Source organism: Cetorhinus maximus, chromosome 11, assembly GCF_964194155.1.
Source record: "Cetorhinus maximus chromosome 11, sCetMax3.hap1.1, whole genome shotgun sequence".
Lineage (NCBI taxonomy): Eukaryota > Metazoa > Chordata > Chondrichthyes > Lamniformes > Cetorhinidae > Cetorhinus > Cetorhinus maximus.
The window spans coordinates 61,114,023-61,137,850 of record NC_135889.1 but is presented as its reverse complement, the minus strand read 5'-3'; the positions used below and the strand labels follow the sequence as shown (position 1 = coordinate 61,137,850).

Genomic DNA, 23,828 nt, shown 5'->3' with positions numbered 1-23,828 from the left:
CATGCTGCAGTACTTTGTCTTGTTTTACAGTCGGCTGCCATGCACTAATGATCTATCCTTTCTTTCATACACACCTCTGGAAAACTCCTGAGGGCATCCACAAGCCAGGCCCTCAGCTCCAACCTCGATGACACCTCGGAGGTGGAACCAGAGGACACTACAGCAGAAGACCCATCGCAGCACTCATCCACAGCCTCCACCAGCACAGAGACACACACCTCAGTGGGACCTAGTTCTAAAGCAGCCTTGGGGTCACAATCTGGCCAACACAGCACACAATCTGGTCCACAGCAGATGGAGGCAGAGACATCCAAGGTCGCTGGCACTCGGAGGACTGCTGGAGGCCACGATTCTGCTGAGTCCGAGTCAGATGATGAGCCTCTGGACTCGGTCCTCAATCAGTTGCTGGAGCTGCAGCGACAATCACAGGAACATCAGGAGGGGGTGTCAGCTGCACTCCTCAGATTGCAAAGGACGATGGAGGAGCCTGTCCGCCTTCAGTCCAAGGTGACCACGCCATCATGCCAATGCGCTGAGGTCAACACTGGCAGGTTGGCAGCCACCGTGGAGACCTTAGTCCAGGACATCACTCCTGCACTGCTGTAGGAGCAGCAGTCCATCCCTGTACCCTTGGTGGCATCCAAAAGGAGGGGCAGGGCACATGGATCTCACTCCAGCTGTCCCTTCTCCTCAAGGAGTTAGCCAAGGCCCTTGGGCACTCGTAGGGAGGAGGACCAACAGCTGGACACCTGGGGGCCATTCAGCCAGGTGACTCTGGGACTCTCCGGCTGATCCAAATCCCCTCTGACTTGCCCTCAAAGTGCTGCCCACCAAGTGCACGCCTTTTATCTGCTGTTGTGAAACACGTTGGCGTGCTTTCCCACCGATGTGGGTGGATGATCCATCAGGGAGGGGGACGATTCCAGCAGGCTGGCCTAATCATGATGAGCAGATGTATTACAATGAAATTCCTGATGTCCGATGGGGAAATGCAGCCCACCATCGGTGTGCTGAGCGGACGATCACAAACTGGTTTCACGCCGTCGTGAAACCGATCGCGCCATATTGTTCATTCACGCCACTGAACACGCCTGACGCCAGTGGGCATGGAAAATCCTGGCCGTGGATACCTTTCTGCAGTTAGGAGAAAGTTTGTAAAGCAATCACACAAATCTATACTAAAATACCACAGCATTTGATTGTACCTCAAAGTATCTCTTTGCAGTATCAATAAGGATTTTGTAAAAGTGTTCAATATCTTTTTCTTCCATTAGTTTGTCAGCATAGACTCTGGATGATTCATGAAGCCATAAATGAATCAAGTCTGAAGGCAGCCGTACACAATCTGGAGTTACAAAAAGTATACCCTAGAAACAAAACAACAAAATGTTGTTAAGTGTTCTAAGTATAAAGACGATTCCTTTTGTTATTTTTTTTAGGAAAATAAAAATGTATACAAGCAGACCGGCTGTAGTGCTGCTCAAAGTAAGTCACATTATATTCTATTTTGTGACAAGAAGAGCAAGAAGATATATTATTCTTCTCCTAGATCAGAACTGTGTGTAAACTTGATTGTTCCTTTAAGGCTACAAGGTCCACTTTTCATGCATTGATACATCTTGAGATTAACTGGAGGCTAATTCTGGGGATGTTTCATCAATGGGGCTGCCTAAGACTAAACCAGATCGTTCAGTATCTTGGGCCCATTTGACCCCATTGCTGAGCTTTCAAACCCATATCTGCTTCATCACCAAGACTGCCTACTTCCACTTAAATAACATTGCCTGACACAACCCATCTGCAGCTGAAACCCTGTCTTTTTCACATCTGGGTTTGACTATCCAATGGTCTTCTGACCAGCCTCCCATCTTCCACCCTCCACAAGCTTCAGTTCAGCCAAAACTCTGCTGCCCCTATACTAACACACCAAGTCCCATTCACCCATTGCCCCAACGCTCATTGACCTACAATGGCTCTCTTTCCTGCAATGGCTCAATGTTAAAATTCTCATTCCTGTTTTCAAATCCCTCTATGCCCTCACCACTCACTATCTTTTTAACTTCCACCATCACTGAGAGATCTCTGCACTCCTCCAATTCTTGACTCCTGTTCAATCCCTATTTTAATCAATCTGCCATTGGCAGCCATGCCTTCAACTGCCTCGGTCCCTAACTCTCAAATTGCCTCCCTAAACCTCACTGCCTCTCTCCTTCTCTCCCCTTCTTTAAGATATTCCATAAAACTCTATCTCTATAGCCAAACTTTTGGTCACATGACCAATATCTCCTTATGTAGCTCAGGGTCAAATTTTATTTGATGACACTCTGATAACATATCTGGGGAATTTTCACTGCATTAAAGGTGTCCATCAATACAAGGCTTTGTTGATTGACAGCTTCTTGAAATCACCAGGTTCAACAGAAAATCAGAAGCAACCATAGGAAAATAATTGGCTTTCTTCTCACTTTCAATATCTTTATGTTAGGTGTTGCACAGATATTGCCATGTTTTATATAGTATAGTGTCTACTTTTTATTTGTACTAGCATTGATTCCAATGATTAGGGTCATTACCATCCTTATTTTGTAAGGATAGAAATGTTCTGACACAAAGTGTACAAGTATTGTAATAATCTCGGTAGAGACTAGTGACTTTTTTAAAAAAATGCAAAATCCTGGTTATTTGCTAAAAGAATGAAGCGACAAGATTTTACATTTTAAAACAGAAGAATTTTTACTATACAAGAGTCAACAAAGCAAACACTAAATATTATCTATCCTATACTCTAACATCAGAATTAATATGAGTTAAACATGAATTAATAGGCAAATTGTGGTCAAATATAAACTACAAATTGCACATTAAAGACAAATATCTTACGAATTGACTCAGCAATACATTCAGATTTTAATGATCTCACGCAGTCACAAAGTCCTTCAAAACTTTGTCTTCCTCATGAAGAATTTCAGCTCCTCTCCTTTGAGGAGCTAGCCTGATACCCAGTGGACAACAGCGCACAACCAACCCAAGTTCCATGGGCATGGTCTTCACCAAAAATACCACACATCTCCAGAACCTGCAAAACTGGCTCTGGTTGGGGTGGACCCACCATCTTTAGATAACAGAGACAGCTGCAGCAACTTATTCTCAGTTTCTGGATCTAGCCTCTGTCTTCTTCTTCAGCTTATCAGTACTGCACCAGTTGACTCAACTGCTGTTGCCCAGCTTTGAATGATCTGTGTCCTTTTATATTTTTTAACAGGGTTAGTTTCCCCAGAAGCTTTGGTTTCTAAACTTGTTTGTTTTTGTTTCCTTAGAAACTAAGAGGGTCAATTTCCTTTCTATGTTTATCTTCCTTTTTCAGTTCAGTCTCTTATTTAGTTAGGGTCTGCCTAAACAATACAAATTAAATTTAAAAACACAAATTCCCTCACAGTATCATCAGGGCCATTGACTCACGGGAGCGTCTGTCTATTGGGAACAAGGTGGTAGCGGGTTGTAAATTACAGTGCACCAATTACTACATTGTTCCTGCTCCTTTTATGGTCAAAGTCACTTCTGACCCGGGATGGCAAAGGGTGACTGGAGCACACACCTGTTTCTGATAAGTGTCTTTTAATATGCAAGTGTGGACCCAATGCCAGTCCCAAAACAATTTTGAAGTACCACGGGCAGAGCAGGCTAACTAGTGGTCCTTAAAGGTTCATGGTTTGGACCATTGCAAGCTACTCTGGAACCAGGTAAAAAAATATCTTACTCATGCTCTTGCCCAGTAAAACCTGACCAAGTTAGTGTCTCAGAGCCACTGAACCAGTATTTAAAGGTGCAGGAGGTCTTGTGGTGCAGTAGGTGGTATCCCTGCCTCTGAGCCAGAAGCTCTGGGTTCAAGTCCCATTCCAGGAATTGATGGTCACAAAAGGTGCATTCCTGATGTGGCCAAATAGGTTAATAATCAACTTGTTAATCTTTCCACATATGCCTAAAGTGATCAGGAGGGACTCCTGGTCAGTCAGAACCATATAATAGCTGCAGCACAACTGCTCCCCAGGTTAAAAGACTCCATGTGCAGGTTCTTGCAATGGGCTGCACTCTGTGCTTTGAAGGACTGCCAGCAGATTTAAAGGTGCAGTTACCTAGCTAATTAAATTAGAGGACCTTTATGCTATTTGGATTGCCAGCAAAGTTTCTAACTTGCAGATCATTTCTTTCATACTTTCTTTTTGACTTATTGTCGGTAAATTTTATCTGCTTTCATGTAATATTACTGCCAGTTTCATTTGACTGGAGAAACAGCTGGAGGAAAAGGGGCAGCAAGTGAACAGCCAGTACCAGCTGGGCCTGTCAGAAGACAGCGGGTGAACAAAAGGCTTTTAGGAGGCCATACAATGCACATTGGCTGTTAAGACCAAGAGTCACTTTCTTGGATGTATCTGAGGTGCAGTGCATTGGGAGGCAGCACATCTGCAGATATGCTATCACAGACCTCTGTAGCCTTCTAGACAAGACCCACTGCCTGCTTGACCAGGGGACATTGCATTCCCTCTGGCTGTCAAATTCACCATGGCTCTTAACTTCTTTGCAGCTGACTCCTTTCAGTCTGCTACAGGGGACATTGGCCACAGTCTGCATTAAGCAGGTGACGATGCCCTGCTCATGCAAATTTCCAGGATACACGAGTGGTATTTGAAGCAGTCAAATGATGGAATGCTTCTCGCTCAGTCTGTAACACCCATCACTTTTCCTGTTGGCCTCAACAGTCAACAGAAGAGTGTGTGATTTGCAGCAGTGGCTAGATTTACTTGTGCTCAGGGAATCATTGACTGCCTTTGTATTGTCAACAGTGCACCAGAACACCAGCCAACAGCACATCAATAGAAAAGGCCAACATTCTATTCATGCCCTGCTAGTGTGTAATCATAGAAATAGGATCATGCAAGTTGTGCAAGACTACTGCTACATATGATCAAATTTTCTTGGGTATTATTCATGGTGAGTTGGAGGATATACTATATGTTGTAGTATGAGGGGATATTATACCATCTAGAGCATAACCCAAGAGCCAGTGATTTTGTTTCAGGTTTCATTGATTTATAACTTTCTAGGGAGCTTCACAAATATTAAATATTGATGGTTTCTGATTAGTTCCTGGAAGAATATTTTTAAGTATGTCACAGTCTTTCTCTACCTGCCTCTGTGTCTCAAATGTCAGTAACTAGAATACTTACATTTTCTAACTTATAATAAATACAGGCATTTGTCCTTTGACAACTAAAGGCCTTGATTTGCTTGTATGAGGAAAGAACTGAAATTAGGATGAGGAAATATGCTGAATGTGCAGGTTTCTGTCTCAGTATAGAAGGAATTCTGAAGTTTAAACAGTATTTTAACTCCAGCTGATGCTAGAACAGGTATGTAGTCACTACAGTCTGTTATTTTCCTCTTGCCTCACTTTTTAGAATTAACAGCATCACAGGACTGACTCTCAAAATTTAATCCCTAATTCAAAGGTCCACCCAATTAAATTTAAAGTAATGCTTCCTCAGCTTCTCTTCATGAATTATATAGTAACACTATACAGTATCACTATTACATTTTAAAGAGATTTTTCATTATAACGAAATACTTATTAATTTGTTATAATTCCCCATTTGCTTGAACAGATAATGAAGAAGTTCCATGTAAATTAAAGTGGCTGCAGGCGTTAGGGTCTCTAGAGGAGAAAAACATCAGAGACTAATTTAGCAACATGTGTTGGAAAGTGTATGTGAAAAGACACAAGGATCAGGCTGTAATAGTCCTTTGGTTACTTACACTTGTTGCCAAGACTTTTCTTTTTATTCGTTCATGGGACGTGAGCATCACTGGCAAGGTCAGCATTTATTGCCCATCCCTAACTTCCCTTGAGAAGGTGGTGGTGAGCCACCTTCTTGAATGCTGCAGTGTAGGTGCATCCACAGTGCTGATAGGAAGGGAGTTCCAGGACTTTGACCTAGTGAAAGTGAAGGAACATCAATATAGTCTCAAGGCAGAATGGTGAGTGGCTTGGAGGGGAACTTGCAGGTGGTGGTGTTCCCATGTGCCACTGCTCTTGTCTTTCCAGGTGGCAGAGGTAGGTAGGATGCTGTCAAAGGAAGTTTGGCGATTTGTTGCAGCACATCCTGTAGATGGTACACACAGTCGCCACTGTATGTCAGTGGTGGAAGGAGTGAATGTTTAAGGTGGTGGATGGGGTGCCAATAATGGGCTGCTTTGTCCTGATGACAAGCTTCTTGCGTGTTGTTATAGCTGCACTCATCCAGGTAAGTGGAGAGTATGCTATCACTCTCCTGATTTGTGCCTTGTAGATGGAATACTGACACCTACATCCCAAGAACGAATGAAAAAGATGGTGAACAGGCTTTGGGCAGTTAGGAGGTGGGTTACTCACCACAGAACACCTAGTATTTGACCTGTTTTCATAGCCACAGTATTTATATAGCAGGTTAAGTTAAGTTTCTGTTCAATGGTAACCCCAGGATTTTGATAGTGGGGGACTCAGTGATGGTAATGTCATTGAATATCAAGGGGAGATGGTTAAAGATTCTCTCTCATTGCAGATGATCATTGCCTGGCGCTTGTGTGACACCAATGCTACTTGCTACACATCGGCACAAGCATGAATGTTGTCCAGGTCTTGCTGCATACTGGCACAGAGGACTTCATTATCTGAGGAGTTACATATGATACTGAATACTGTGCGATCATCAGCAAATATCCCCACTTCATCCCTTATGATGGAGGGTCATTAATGAAGAAACTGAAGATGGTCGGGCCTAGGATACTACCCTAAGAAACATCTGCAACAGTAGCTGAGATAATTAGTTTCCAACAACCATAGACATCTTTCTTTGTTCTGGATATGACTCCAACTAGTGGAGAGTTTTCTCTCTGATTCCCATTGGCCTCAATTTTGATAGGGTTTCTTGATGCCACACTTGGTTAAATGCTGCTTTGATATCAAGGGCAATCACCCTCACCTTACCTTTGGAATTCAGTTTTTTTTGTCCATGTTTGGACCAAGGCTGTAATGTGATCAGGAACTGAGTAGCCGTGGCAGAACCAAAATTGAGCATCAGTGAGCAGGTTATTGGTGAATAAATGCTGCTTAATAGTACTGTCACTGACATCCTGCATCACTTTGCTAATGATTGCGAGTACACTAATGGGGCATTAATTGGCTGCATTAGATTTGTCCCGCTCTTTGTGGACAGGACAAAGCTGGACAATTTTTCACACTGTTGGGTAGATCACTGTGCTGTAACTGTGCTGGAACAGCTTGGCGAGGGGTGCAGTTAGTTTTTGGGCACAAGTTCCAAGCACTAGCTGAGATGTTATCAGGGCCCTTACCCTTTGCTACGTCCAGTGCATTCAGCCATTTCTTGATATCATCTGAGTGAATTGAATTGAGTAAAGACTGGCATTTGTGTTGCTGGGGATCCCAGGAGGAGGCCGAAATGGATCATCTGCTGAAGATCATTGAAAATGTTTCAGTCTTGCCTTTTGCAATGATGTGCTGGACTCTGCCATCATTGAGGATGGGGATGTTTTTGGAGTCACCCCCTCCAGTTAGTTATTTAATTGTCCACCACCATACATGATTGGATGTGGCAAGACTGCAGAGCTCTGGTCTGATCCATTGCTTGTGGGATCACTTAGCTCTGTCTATTGCATGCTGCTTCCACTGTTCAACATGGATGTAGTCCTCTATTGTAGCTTCAGCAGGTTGGATTTTTTATGCCTGGTGACATCCTGGCATGCTCTCCTACACTCCTCATTGAACCAGAATTGGTGGCCTTGTGTGACTGTAATGGGAGAGTGAGGATATGCTAGGCCATGAGGTTACAGATTGTGGTTGGATATAATTTTGCTTCTGCTGATGCCCCACTGCACCTCATGGTTGCCCAGTTTTGAGCGGCTCAATCTGTTCTGAATTGCATCATTCTCATACCTCTGAAGACTCATGCAAAAAGAATGGCTACAAGGATTCCGCATTGGAGGAGATGGTCATGGATACACAAGCAGCATTTAATGGGCAGGAGAAAAAAGTGACAAAATAAAATTGCCATTGTATTTAATGGTGATACAGTACTTTGTTAACAATTATGTATTTGACTAACCATTCTCATTTGAAAGATTTATTCTTTGGTACAAGAAGAAAAGCTCCTCTTGAAATATTATTCTGAATAAATCAGAGAATAAGATATCAATGAAGGGAGAGCACAAAGAAAACAGGTTCCAGTAAACCAAAGAGATTAAGATTCACTACAATCAAAAGGGGCACATCCTAGAATGGTTGCCAAGTTTCCTACTGGAAATCTCCAACACTGATCCTCCTTGGCTTTCTGTAGTTGGGGTGTGGTTTCTTCATTTCTGTGTCAAATGTATGTACCCATATCAATGGTGGCGGAGGTGGGGGAGGAGGGGGCGGGGTTTGTGGGAGGTGGAGATCGATTTGTTGAAGAGGCTGGGATGTCAAGTCTAAGAGTGACCTGCTGGGAGGGGCTGTTGGATCTCTCTTTCCACACATTTATCCCAGAATCAACTTACAAATTCCTCTTGCATTCTAAGGCATATGCAACAAAGAAATAGAGTTAAATCTGCATTTCTCATATTTATTTCCTATTTGCTGAGTAACTACTTCATAGCCTATTGCTGAAAAAATGGCAAATTCTACAGCAGTTTAGAAAATACTATCAAATTTTAAAAACTAAAATAACATATTTTCATAGGATGAATTATCATAGCTGTTCTGGCTGTACACAAGAAAGCTTGGGGCAGTGTTTGCGTGTTGGGCTTAATTGGCTAAACGAGTACAAATTGTATCCAAATTTGCGCTAGTTTTGAGAGTTTCTTTTTCCCTCATGTTTCTGCTCAAAATCATTTCCATATTGGCAAACATAAAATCTGCCATGAACCAGTGTAATCGGGCAGCTTTTTAGAGAGCAATTTTTTCAAAAAATATTTTTCTTTAAAGAGTAAGTTATCTGATGTATTTATTAGTGGTAAATTGGCGCAGTTTGATTAATAGAGCCAAAATGGGTTTATCACAAAAATAAGCATTTTAATCAGTGCCTATTCGGTCACCTGTGAGCAACCCAATTTTGAGTCACTGAAAATTACTTAAAAACTATACAAATAAATTAGCTCGTTACATTGGTGTGCAGTAGTCAGTTTTTATTTGCAAATTATATTCCTACGGTACCCTTGAACCTAAGATAAGTTTAATTTTTAGAGCTTCCTCAAAGGCCTGCAAATAAGTGCAATTAGCGTAAACTTGCAATGGTGATTAATTTGATCTACTGACATGGTCAGTTATGCAGTAAAGCCGATTTCGAGCACAATTTTTTTAAGCTAATGCCAGGATCAGTGATTGGCTCAATTTGCCAAGCACTATGCTTCACAGGCTACAGACATGATGGATAAGTTGAATAATTTTATAGTCCCAATGGCTTGTAGATACAGTGTCATTAATTTATGGATTATATAGATTGCATTGAATTATTTCTGACACGTACTCCCAACATTATTTAAAAATATGGAAAAGCAACTTTAATAGCAGCATTAAAATAGTAGCTTCAAATCTAGCATGTTTTTAGTTTGTTTGCATTCAATACTGTAGTAAGAACTCTTTCAAAATAAGAAAAGCATGCTTTTTGGGAGTCTTAATAAAGAGGAAAGTTCTAAACCTCATTTAGCAAGTAGTACAACAACATTTTTTTTTACAATTCCCCCTCCCCAAACAAATTTCCCTCCTCTTCGACCCATTTTCAGAAGGCATCCAAAGAATTAAAGTTGTGCATTGGTGAAATCTATTATTTTCTGCTTACAGCTACTGATCATGCCTGTAAAGTTATCAAATTAATGGCAGCTAGGACTGAATGTTCATTTTTTATAAAAGTAACTCGGAGCATTTTATGATTAATTTGTCTATTCTTCTGGTGTAACTTAGTGCCATGCATTATTCCAATACCACAAGGCTGCTACAAAACACCTGCCTCTGTATTTCTAGAACATCCTGGGGTCTAGTTGTTCGGAGAAGATCAAATCAATCTCCACTTCCCATTTTGGAACTCTGAAGATTTAAATCATTTTCACTTGCGGAAACATTGGCCCAGGTCTTCCGGTCTCCGGATGGCCATACCCCAGAAGATGCACCAGGGGACCCTTCGGAAATCCCAACGCAAGGGATCCGAGGGAATTGCCTGGGAAGTTTCAACTTCTGTTGGTCAATTATCCTACGTCTGGAACCCTCCGAATCTCAGAGTTAAAGTCGGAAACTTCGGATGGTTCCGACTTACTTACCTGAATAATTACTCAGGAAAAGCTAGAAGAATGAAAACCAGTTCTAACTCCTGGGTAACTATAGTACTGAACCCCCAACTCCCAACTGGACCCCCTGACTAGCCCCCCGACCACCCGACTGCCCTCCGACCTGACTACCCCACTAACCCCTGACTACACCCCAACATCCCAATTACCCTCCTGACCACCCGAATACACCCCAACCCCGACTACCTCCCCGACTATCCGATTAAAACCCTCAACTCCTACTACCCCCACAACCCCCAACTACACCCCAACCCCTCAATTACCGTCCCAGCAAATATTGCAGCAAAAAATTAGAACTTACTAACTCCAATCTCTATTGTAAACAATTAACAACATAATTTGTAACAGCGTGATTTCAGAGTTTTTGCACTTAATAATTAATCTTTATTATATGATAGTTGTAAATAGTACCATGGTAAGTAATTATTAAAAGAAAACTTGCAGTTATATAGCACTTTTCATGACCACTGGATGCCTCAAACTTAAGTACTTTTGAAGTGTAGTCACTTTGCATGACCTAAACAGTGACTTGAGTACTAACATTAATCATGTATCTTTATTAATAAAACTGTATTTCTAATGCACAAATAGTAAGGGCTAACATCAAAATATATCCACTGGAAATGTGAAATGTATTAAGAATGTCACATACAATCATAAACTGTGCAAGTAAATAAATTTGTTTTAAAATATTTGCATTAAAGAGATTTATGTTACAAAGTTATTTGTAAGGACATTATTATGGCATCTAGTCACATTCAGTTTCATGAATCATAGTAACAGTTAACAATATTCAGCCAGTAAATATACCTGGAAAATACTGGAAAGATCTCGTAGGTTAAAAATGTAATGGAACCTTATTGCTGTAGGCAGGAAGTTCTGAGTCATTTTCTGATGAAGACAGATAGCAGCCTGAATGACAGTATTAACAATTTTCATTACGCTGTAACTGAAACTGTATTCTTGAAAATGAGCATTAAGAATGTTGCTGTATATTGTGGCCAATGCATCCGGTCCAGGGAAATTGACTGCAAAAACAGAGAAATGTCTCTGCAAAACAGAAAAACATGAAATCAAAAGCCAAGATTACAAAATTTCATAAACGCAGTTTACAAAATAAATGCAACCCATTGCAGAAGATAACAATTTCTGATTTCAAGTACTCATGAATCTGATTTAACTGGTTCCATTGTTTGAGAACTTTTTCAAATTTTCCCCATGCTGAACAATTCATGATGATTGAATAAGCAGCTGATTTACAGGGAATCAGTATTAAAAAGGTATGGAGGTGGTGAATGCAATTATAAACTTTAGAAGTTTTCTATTATGGCAAATGCATCCAATTGTGTGGGTTCTGTTTAGTGGTTTCTGTCTTGATGGTTATTGGTCCTCCTGAAAGGGAGGTTGGGGGTAGAAACTTTGTTGGTGTTTCATGGGAGAATTTAGCAATATCTCCACTTTGTCTTGAAAGAAACCTTTACAATCATAGGGGAGAATTTTCTCCCCATCGAAGCGGGGGGGTTGGGTGGGAGCAGGTGTGGGCGGGCGCGCAGCAAATTGCCACCCGCGATCGGCTACATGCCGCCATTTTACATGGGTGGGCCAATTAAGGCCCACCCAGCGTACACACACCCGGAAGCGCTGAGCTCTCTCTGTGCAGAGGCGGGGGGAGTCAGGACCTGCCCTCTTTTGCGTATGCACGCGAAGGAGCGTAGAAATCTCCCTGAGGCAATTCATTTGATTTTTAAAAGTTTTAATAGGGAAAAGAAACATTTTTAAGACATGTCCCCTCGTGTGACAGTGTCACATGAGCTGGGACATGTCAATGAACTTCAATAAAAACTTTCAATAAAATCTCTGTTTCTCTCTCAGATGCTGCCAGACCTACTGAGTTTTTCCGGGGGGTGAAGGGATTCCCCATCTGTCAAAGTTTGCTCTTTCGCGCATGCGCGCAAAAGAGCACACTGCTCCCTGAGACCAAGTGCTGTCTCAGAGAGTTTACTGACAGGTAACAATCCGTGACCTGTCAAAAAATAGAGAAATATTAAAATTATTAACATGTCCCCCTCATGTGACAATGTCACACAAGATGGGACATGTTAATAAGAAACACATAAAGTTTATTACATTTATAAAAAACGGACATGAAACCTCATCCCGCCAGTGGATGAAGTTTCATGAATAATCTGGAGCCCGTTGGGGCTCCTGGCCTGCCAACCAGCCTTAAGCTTGGACGGGCAGGGTCTTTAACAAGGTGAATTAGCCTGTTAATGGCCTTAATTGGCCATTGACAGGTCGACGGGCGGACAGCTGATTTCACTGTCCGCCTGCCTTCCTGAAGATTTAAAAGGACCGGGATGACGTCGGGGGTTTCTCCCGACGTCATCCCGCATCATTTTCCACTCGGCGAGCGGGCCCTGCCCCCAAATCGCCGAGGGGAAAATCCTGGCCATAGTCTTTGTGAATTCACAGTCGACAGTCAGAAAGTTTACGTGTATCCCCACAGATATTGTTTGTTATATTCCAGAGAGAAACTGTTGTGATAATCTTTAGGATAAAAGTGGGTGGAATTCTTTTTAACATTCATTTGCAAAAATGCCTCTGGTCTTAGTGTTAGATACCTCTTCTGAGGAGACAAGTTTGAACGAGCTTCAGGTTAAAGACTGCTATGTATTTGAGATTGAGACCGAAAAGCTCCTCTTTATGTTGATCTCAGTGGTTTCAGAATCATTTGTAGTGACAGCATCCTGCCACCAATCAGGGTGGCAATTTGGTGACAGTACATTGGATTGAATAAAGGCATTAATTGTCTTATCCAAGGAGCTAATTTGGCACTTACAAATCAGTTGTCCGAAGTACACAGGATAAGATCTGTACATACTAAGGGAATAGTAGCAGGATCTCTTAAGTATTGGGTATGATTGTTTGCATTGTCTATTTGTGATAGTCCTGACACTTTAAATTGAGATAAGAATCACTGGCTTATTCCGATCCTGGGTCAAGGGAAAGGCGTGATTCATTTGAGTAAAGCAACCAACACATCCATGCTTAAATGATGAGGAAACGCTGATTGAAAATTTGTAAAGTATGATGCATGCAGGAATTTGTGATCCCATCCTGCAACTTCAGTTGGAAAGGGATTTTTGAGGATTAGCAACAATACACAGGGATCACTTGTGAGCAATGTAAAAAAATGATGCGCTAGATTTTTGTGGAATTGGGGATACTCCATGAACCTTTTAAAAAGATGGCCAGGACCCATTTCCAGGATTCCCAGCCCCATTCCCAGCACCTCCAATCTTCACTAGCATGGGATAAGGATGTGGGCTGGCCGGCTGCATTGTGGGGATAGGCATCTCCTAGCCCTCTGCAATTTTCATGGAGTCGGGCCAGCTTTTCAAGGATGCATAGTTTACAGCCCCTCAGAGTTGTCGTGAATCATAGTCTGGATGAGGAACCTTATGAAAGGTAAGTTCATAAGGTCTTATCCACGCTGCCTTGCCAACCTATGCCCCCCCCCCCCACACAGTTCCATTGCCCCTCCATGCCAATCTATGCCCCTTCTCCCAGCCACCCATGGCTCCTCATACTCTCCATGTCAACCAATGGCACTCAACCCACCTCCAATGGCTGCTCAGACCCTCCATTTCAACCAATGGCACCTCCATGACTATTCACCTAGTATACAATCTGTACAGAAACACTGAACCCTATAGTAACAATAGCATGTGTGAAAAAACTTTTAAAAAACAGTCATTCGTTTATAAAAAAAATTTACTATTACATAACTGTTTCAGACTAATGGGTGTCTGGGCTCTCAGCCAAGCCTCATTATGCTTTCTTGGCTGAGAGCCCAAACTTTCATTAGTCTGTTGAAGCAGCTGCACCCTAGGGAAAGCATTGCTGGATTGACAGCTCTTGGTCTCTGATCTATTCTGTCAATTGCACAATATCTGTTTAAACAAGGTTAAGAGATGTCAAGTGCATGCAGTTTCTGCTATTGATACTTTAAAGGGTCTGGATGATTGACACTTTTATAGGTCTGTAGTAAAAACAGATTTTTAAATAGAAAGTTATGAATGAATGATCTTTTTAAGCTTCTTCACATATCCTATTGTTGCTATAGGGTTCATTGATTCTGTACAGAGGGTATAGTGAGAGAATGGACATGGAAGTGCCATAGGTTGGCATGAAGGGTATGGGGGTCATGGGGAGGGGTGGGGGGCATAGCTTAACATGGTGGGTATGAGGAGCATGTGGATGTAGGTGGGAGGGCATAGTTTGGCATGGAGGACATGAAGGGCCATGAGGAGTGGATGGGGCATGAGTCAACATGGATGGAGCAGGGGGAGGATGTGGAGGGTGAGGGGTTGTGAGGGCTAGAGCCTGTTCTTTATTTAGCTGTCATTATTATAACCAGCACTTAGATGGGCCTTTTAAACATCCCGCCTCGGCACTGGCTGCCCTGTGACTGCCTCTGAACCAATTCCAGGGGCGAAGGACCTAACTCCTGTGAGCACCCACCTCCCTGGAATGAAAATTCCATGTTTGCAGGCACCTTCTCCCAAGTTGGGCGGCCTGAGCCGGGAAATCTCCCAGCTCCCGCTACCCACCTGTAGGATGAAATTCCAGCCTGACTTGTTTGACATTATGACATCTGTTATGTGAGTGGGACAAAATATGAACAATTTTCAATTTATCCACTACTGAGAGCCTACCCCTCAATGTTGCGAAACTTGGCAATCCAAATTCTCAGATTAAGTGCTTGCTAGTTGAATTCACTGAGGAGAACAGTTAAAGGTGTCTGTGATGAAGAGGCAACAAAATAACTTAGATGTCCATTCATTGGTTCAGTACAGAGTGAATAGTGGGTGAATGGGCATGGAAGTGTCATAGACTGGCATGGAGGGTATGAGGGGCACTATCATATGGTCCTGCAAATGTGTCAGCAGGCATCTCTAAAAGTATGAGCCCACAGGGGCGGCAGCACTGGAAACTCCTTGCATGGTTAGGGAAGCGTCAAACTCAGTCGCAGAAACAAGTAGTGGGTCTTCTATGTACCCTGCAGTTTGACAGCTTTTTTATTCATTCATGGGATGTGGGTGTCACTGGCTAAGTCAGCATTTATTGCCCATCCCAAGGGCGGAATTTTCCGTGCCCGTCAGCGGCGGGTGTGTTTGGCAGCTGGAGCAGACAATATGGCAAGAAGGCCAAACATCGGTTTCACAACGTCATGAAACCAGTTTGCGATTGTCTGCTTTGCCTGTCAATGGCAGGCGATGTTACCCACCGCTACACGTTGGGAACTTCATTGTAATATATCTACATATCATTATAAGCCCAGCTGGCTGGAATCATCCCCCCAGGCTGGATCATCCGAGCACATCGACGTGTTTCACAACTGAACATAAATGATGTGCACTTGCTGAGCTGTACTTCACTTGGGATTCCGAGGTTTCTTTGCCTCCCTTGCTTTAGGCAGCACTTGCGGTCATCAGCGCCAGGCTGCGCAGGCAGCACAACACCTTCCAATCCCACGACCGCTACCATCTAGAAGGACAAGGGCAGCAGAAACATGGGGACACCACCAGCTGGAAGTTACCCTCCAAGTCACTCACTATCCTGACTTGGAAATATATTGCTGTTCCTTCACTGTCGCTGGGTCAAAATCCTGGAACTCGCTTCCTAACAGCACTGTGGGTGTACCTACACCACATGGACTGCAGCGGTTCAAGAAGGCAGCTCATCACCACCTTCTCAAGAGCAATTAGGGATGGGCAATAAATGCTGGCCTAGCCAGCGACGCTCACATCCCGTAAATTAATAGAAAAAAGTGATATAGCACTAGGGTAATGCTGCTTAATGAAATTAAGTTATTTCCATAGATCTTTAATTATTTCATTGTGGAGAATGTGAAGTGTCAGATGTCCAAAAGCAAAACAAAAGTTATGCAGTAGGTAGCAAATACTAGAAAAGATGCCAAGTACTGTACGATCATAAATTTGTCCAAAAGAAAACAATAGTGCTCAACCTCAGAGCAAAGAGAGTATCAGGATTCAAGGAATGAGTGAGTCCTCTGAGGCTTTATAACATGCTAGTCAGACCATGGTTATATGCAAGTTTGGTCTCTACAATGCAAAAGGAAGACACATACTGGAGAGGGTGCAAAGAAATAAACTACTAAACTGATCCCAACTATAAAAAAGGATCTGTGAAGAAAGATTGCAAAAGTTAATGCTCACCAGTGCAGACAGAAAAAGTTCAAGGAGCAGGAAGCCTGTTGGGAGGTATAGATACTGAAAGGTGATTGGAGAGGTGGTAGTGTAGTGGCAATGTCACTAGACTAGTAATCCAAGGGCCCTAGTTAATGCTCTAGGCATGTGGGTTCAAATCACCTCACAGCTGGTGCAATTTAAAATTCAATTATTAAATCTGGAACATAAAGTTAACTTCAGTAATAGTGACTGTGAAAACGACTGTTGTAAAAACACTTATGTCCTTTAGGAAGGAAATCTGTCATCCCTGTGCACTCTGGCATACATGGACCCAGAGCAATCTTTGCTGCCCTCTGAAATGGCTCAGCAAGCCGCTCCATTCAAAGGCAATTAGGGATGGACAACAAATGATGGCCTTGCCAGTGATATTCAGATCCCATGAAAGAAAAAAGCTGTTTTTTATTTATTTGTTCAAGAGATGTGGAAATCACCGGCAAGGCCAGCATTTTTATTGTTCATCTGTAATTGTCCTTGACAAGGTTATGGTGAGCTACCTTCTTAAACTGCTTCAGTCCATGTGGCGTAGGGTACATCCACAGTATTGTTCAGGAGGGAGTACCAGGGTTTTGACCCAGCAACAGCTGAATGTAGATTTCCAAGTCAGGATGCTGTGCGACTTGGAGGGGAACTAGCTGGCAGTGGTGTTCCTTTGTGTTTACTTGCCCTTGTTCTTCCAGGCGGTAGAGGTTGCGGGTTTGGAATTTTCTATTAAAGGAGACTTGGTGAGTTGCTGCAGTGCATCTTGTAGATGGTACACATTGCTGCCACTGTGCATCTGTGGTGGAGGAATGAATGTTTAAGGCAGTGAATGTGATGAGAATTAAGTGGGTTGTTTTGTACTGGAAGGCTTTGGCGAGTTACTTGCTACAGAATTCCCACTCTCTGACCTGCTCTTGTAGTCACAATATTTATATGGCAGGTCCAGTTAAGTTTCTTTTTAGTGGTAACTCCCAGGAGAGTTGATGGTGCCGGATTCAGCAATGGTGATGCTGCTCCATGTCAAGAGAACATGGTTAGTTTCTCTCTTGTTGGAGGTGATCATTACCTGGCACTTGTCAGCACCATCTTCAGCTGCTTCATCAATGACCTTCCTGCCAACACAAGGTCAGAAGTGGGGATGTTCGCTGATGATTGCACAATGTTCAGCACCATTTGTGACTCCTCAGATACTGAAGCAGTCCATATCCAAATGCAGCAAGACCTGGACAATATCCAGGCTTAGGGTGACAAGGGGCAAGTAACATTCACACAAGTGCCAGGCAATGACCATCTCCAACACGAGAGAATCCAACCATCGCCCCTTGATGTTCAATGGCATTACCATCACTGAATTCCCTACTATCAACATCCTGGGGGTTACTATTGACCAGAAACTGAACTGGACTAGCCATATAAATATGGCTACAAAAGCAGGTCAGAGGCTAGGAATCGTGCGACAAGTAACTCACCTCCTGTCTCTCCAAAGCCTGTCCACCATCTACAAGGCACAAGTCAGAAGCGTGATGGAATACTCCCCACTTGCGTGGATGAGTGCTGCTCCAACAACACTCAAGAAGCTTGACACCATCCAGGACAAAGCAGTCCGCTTGACTGGCACCACATCCACAAACATTCACTCCCTCCACCACCGACGCACAGTAGCAGCACTGTGTACCATTTACAAGATGCACTGCAGGAATTCACCAAGGCTCCTTCGACAGCACCTTCCAAACCCACGACCACTACCATCTAGAAGGACAAGGGCAACAGATAGATGGAAACATCACCACCTGGAAGTTCCCTTCCAAGTCACTCACCATCCTGACTTGAAAATATGTCACCAGTCCTTCACTGTCACTGGGTCAAAATCCTGGAACTCCCTCCTTAACAGCACATGGACTGCTTTGGTTCAAGAAGGCAGCTCGCCACCACCTTCTCAAGGGCAACTAGGCATGGGCAATAAATGCCGGCCCAGCCAGCAAGGCCCACATCCCAGGAATGTATAAAAAAATCTTGTGTGGTGCCAGTGTTCCTTGCCACATATTAGCCCCAGCCTGAATGTTGTCCAGTTCTAGCTGCATACAGGACAGGCTGCTTCATTATCTGAACACTGCAATCAGCAGTAAACACTGACCTTATCATGGAGGGAAGGTCATTGATGAAGCAGCTGATGATGGTTGATGCCAGGACACTTTTCAGTTGAACTCCTGCAGCGATGTCATGGGGCTGAGATGATTGGCCTCCAACAAACACAACCAATTTATAGGTGAAAACAGAAAATTACTTCAAGTCAGGTGGACCAGAATGCTTACATTTAAATTCATGAAAACTGCAACTGATACATAGATCAGAGGAAAGCTCTTTGTTGATAAGGTGCCCATTGTTTGGAATAGTCTGGCGGACAAGTTACCTGATTAAAAAACAAAGTTGTTGCAATTGCATCACCAATAGGAGAAGTCTAATATCAGCTGGATGTTAGACCGGATTCATCAGAATACTCAAGGGATAGGCTGCAAAAGGCAAAATCATCTTCTCCCTTGTCCTCGCTTTTTCTTATGCTTTGATTGGAGCACAAGTGTTCTTAAAAACAATAATGTTCTTACCTGAAGACGCATATTTATAAAAAAACTGCCAGCAGCAGGATTCATACAAGTGATGTATTGGCAATTATGAATCTCTTTCAGAGCTAACTTTTGTCTGTCATACCTATTGATGAAAACAAATGAGTCAATCAACTGTTAACATCTTAAAGAAGATTTTCCCTACATTTTCCTCTTAACTGTTTATTATTTTTCTTTAGTATTCCTTATTCAATATTTATTCACTATTTAGTATTCAGTGTTTTTTTCTAACTTCTTGGAGTTAACATGACAGGTTCATCCAAGTCTCTGGTGACTTTTAACATGAATTCTTTAACTACACCCTACAGAAATTGGCCAATTGGAATACAGTTGTAAAAAAACTCATTTTTGGAACTGTGAAACAGCTAACAAGTTGTTCACTTGTTTTAAAACCTTAGGGAGTTAGTAATCCAGCTGCGCATGGAAGTAGTTCAATATTTTCAATCACATCACAGCATTCAATATGGCAAGATCACTTTACAAATGACAATCTGTCAGCCTTGTGAATATTGTTTGCCAAAAGCAAATTCTGGATCTAAAAATGATCTCAGTTCTTAATGCCAATTATTTGAATTCTTGCCCACTGTCATGTCCATAAGATGTGATAGGGATCATAACCTGTTTAAATCAAACCTTACTTTTTAATATTTAAAAATTAACTTTGCTGGACCAAAAACATGGCTGCTTCAGGTCACATGAATTGCAAGTTGGTTACAGTTCTGGAAACTTCCAACAGTAATTACAGGACAAAGCTCAACCCTCATCCTTGTGGAATCCCACATCTATCATTGTGTGGACCCATTAGGTGGTCTGTCTCCCCAGCCTCAACTTACAACAAACAGAGAGCCACTGAAACTCGTTATACCTGCGGAGGCACTAATAACCATCATCTATCTCTTAAGGTGAACAATGGATTTTGACCAAAGGCATAGAAACGGATTGTTACCACGAAACTGACTCATTGATGGGCAACATCACATGACTTAAGCTCCCCCTCTGGCCTTTGAGAAGTTTTAATGTTACATTCCTGGACTCCCAGCCTGTCAACACCAAAGCAAGACTCCAGGCTGACAACAAAGCCTGCCTCTAGTCTAAACCTCCTCAAAGCCTGGTTCTTTCGAAGATTCCTGCCGTCATCTGTAAAGCAGACCAAGTCTCTGGATACCAACCTCATCTTGTCGAATCATCACCAACTTTAAAGGAACTCTGCAATTCCTGCTTTCAGCTTGCTGCACCTGCCTGAACTTTAACTCCTACATGAAGGAACCCTCATTGGACTCTGACATTCACGTGAATTAGTAGCCATATCTTTAGCTTTCTTTTTTTATAAGTTACTCCTAGTTGTAAAATGATTTTCTTTCCCATCTCCTTCTTGTGTGTATATGTGCCTGCATGTAGTTGCAATGACCATCCTCCAGGTTTGAATGTGTAAATAAACAATATTTCTGATTTAACCCTAAAGAGAGTTTGCTGCGGCTCACTTTAAAATTGGCTTCACCAAACAGAGGGTTTGGGGAAACACACCACAGCCTGTTTCAAAAATTAAAACACCTCTGCTTATGGACAGACGGCAAGAAAAATAAAGAAGTTCAGTTTACCCCCCTACCCTGTCTGTGAGACCACTCTTGCAATGGTGTACTTGGTTAGCCCATGCAAAATAGTATTATCAGCAGGCACATTAGCTCCATTCTCCAACAGTCTTGGTTAAAAATAAGCTATATTATAAATTGATGTCTGAATTGCTTGAAACAGAAACTGCTATTGGCATAAACACATTGCTTTACCCAAACAGTCTGTATGCAAATCTTATGCTCTGTATGAAATACTTAGTTTGGTTATTTTAAGGTATCTTTTTTTAGTTCATGCATGATTTTTTCCTTCCTAACACTGTCGGCATTAGACAGCACCGAAAATAACACACTTACTCTAACAGGAGAGACTTACCAATGGCTGTAATCTAGATGTTGTCTGATTAGAGTATGTGGTTGGACAGTACCATAGGCATCTACTTCAGGCATGTTAAGGTCATCAATAAAATAAATCAGCCTTTTTGTCCCTGCAGGAGCATAATTTCTCCCAGCTTTTTTTTCTAAAGGTTTCTCAAGAATTCCTGTGATAATAAGAAATAGTTGCACGACAATGATTGCTATATGGTTGTTGAACTTGAAGAACGTTTTAATATACACAACATAATTTGTATTACTACTGAAAAATAAAGCAAATTTAATTATAGGTACATTTTACAGCTATGAAATAGAGAAACCATTTTCTGATAGCTACAGAAATTGAATCATTATAAAATTACAATGGGATTTTTAGATCATGGGGAGAATCTTCGGCTCGATGAGCAGGGGCTGGGCCCACTTGCCAAGGTGTAAAATGACTTGGGGTGACGTCAGGCATACATCCCGACGTCATTTAGATTTTCAGTTCGGCCCTACGTGCCCGCTGAACTGTCAAAGGCCTGTTATGGCCATTAATTAACTGATTAAAGCTATTGAGAAAACTGCCCGTCCAACCTTAAGGTTGGAAGGCAGGCGAAGAGCCCAGGCGGCCTTCGCATTTTTCATGGAACCTCATCCACGGGCGGGATGAGGTTTCATGAAGGGTTTATAAATTAAATAAAGTTTTTCATTAAAGTTCATTGACATGTCCCAGCTCATGCGACACTGTCACATGAGGGGACATGTCTTAAAATTTCTTTTCTTCTTTATTAAAATTTTTCAAACTTAAAACTTATCTCCCTGAGACACCTCTGTGCCTCAGGGAGATTTCTGCACTCCCGACTCAGGGAATCCCCCCCCACCGCCCGCACAGGGAGCGCACAGCGCTTCCGGGTGTGCATCACGCTGGATGGGCCTTAATTGGCTCGCCCACGTAAAATGGCGGTGTGGACCCGATTGGGTCCGTGCTCGCCCCCGGGGGACAGCGCAGAAATCTCCCTGAGGCACCTCTGTGCCTCAGGGAGACAAGTTTTAAGTTTGAAAAATTTTAATAAAGAAAAAAAAAATTTTAAGACATGTCCCCTCATGTGACAGTGTCACATGTGCTGGGACATGTCAATGAACTTTAATGAAAAACTTTATTTAATTTATAAACCCTTCATGAAACCTCATCCCGCCCGTGGATGAGGTTCCATGAAAAATGCGAAGGCCGCCTGGGCTCTTCGCCTGCCTTCCAACCTTAAGGTTGGATGGGCAGCTTTCTCAATAGGTTTAATTAGTTAATTAATGGCCACAACAGGCCTTTGATGGCTGCGCGCCCACTGAACTGAAAATCTAAGTGATGTGCGGTGATGTTGGGACGCATGCCCGACATTACCCCACGTCATTTTATGCCTTGGCGAGCGGGCCCTGCCCCTGCTCGCCAAGCCGAAAATCCTCCCTGAGCTGATGCGTTGTTTTAATGCAATCAGCTATGAATAAAAGATCTGAATATGAATTCCTCTCTCTGCTGGCACCTGTACTTAGGTTTAGAACCATAGGGCAGTATTTTGCCCTTGGCGGGCTGGCTCAGCAGTGGCGGGCGGGGACGGTCGGGAAGCTGACTGCCACCCATAATCAGCACCACACCGCGATTTCACGCTGGCCCGCCCAATTACGGCCTGCCCAGTGTGAAACACGAGCACCAGCGCTCAGCGCTGCCTGTGCGGGAGGGAGTGTGAGCTGGCTGAGCACGAACTTCACGTATGCACACGAGTGAGCGCTTCATACCTCCCTGGGGCACAGAGCTGCCTCAGGGAGATGAAGCGTTAAAAAAAGGAAAATAAAAATGTAATGAAACTTGTCGCCTCATGTGACAGAGTCACATGAGCAGGGACACGCTATTAATTCAAATGTAAAACTTTTATTTTATTTTTATTCCTCTTGGAAACTTCATCCCGCCCGTGGATGAAGTTTCCAAAAAAATGCAAAGGCCGCTTGGCCTTTTTGCCTGCCCGCCAACCGTTAGGTTGGACGGGCAGCAAAAGATTTAGGTTAATTGATTATTTAATGGCCTTAACAGCCTTTTAATTGTCAGCGGATGTGCTGCCAACTCCGGCGCGCACCCGCCGACCGACTATCACGTGACTGCGGTTGACATCAGCGCGCTTGGCCAACGTCAATACGCGTCATTTCACGCTCGAGCGGGTCAGGCGTGTGTCTGCCCGCCGAGCAAAAATTTCTGCCCATAGACAAGTGCAGTCGTGTCTGCACCGGCCAAAAAGTGAAAAAAAGAAACTAGCCGCTCATTTTAATCCCACTTTCCAGCACCTGGTCTGTAGCCTTGCAGGTTACAGCACTTCAGATGCAGATCCAGGTCCCTTTTAAATGACTTGAACTTTTCAGCCTCAACCACCAACTTATGCAGTAAATTCCAGAAGCCCTCCACCCTCTAGGTGAAAAAGATTTTTCCTCGTCCTCTCTAATCCTTCTACCAATCACTTTAAATCTATACCCCCTGGTAACTGACCCCTCAGCTAGGGGAAACAGATCTTTCCTGTCTATCCTATCTAGGCCCCTCATAATTTTGTACACCTCAATTCGGTCACCCCTGAGCCTCCACTGTTCTAAGGAAAACAACCCTAGCCTATCCAATCTCTCAT

At 42.9% G+C, this 23,828-nt stretch overlaps 1 protein-coding gene across 1 annotated transcript in view; it reads right to left on the bottom strand.

Annotated features, from left to right (window-relative positions):
- The window catches only part of dnah9l (dynein, axonemal, heavy polypeptide 9 like), a 361,205-nt gene that overhangs the window by 183,626 nt on the left and 153,751 nt on the right, over window positions 1-23,828 (bottom strand). The window contains exons 27-30 of the mRNA XM_078552084.1: window positions 21,188-21,353; window positions 19,226-19,328; window positions 11,179-11,418; window positions 1,206-1,367 (exon numbers count right to left, since the gene is read on the bottom strand). Coding sequence (XP_078408210.1) covers window positions 1,206-1,367; window positions 11,179-11,418; window positions 19,226-19,328; window positions 21,188-21,353 — 671 coding nt within the window. The remainder of the gene's footprint in view (window positions 1-1,205; window positions 1,368-11,178; window positions 11,419-19,225; window positions 19,329-21,187; window positions 21,354-23,828) is intronic.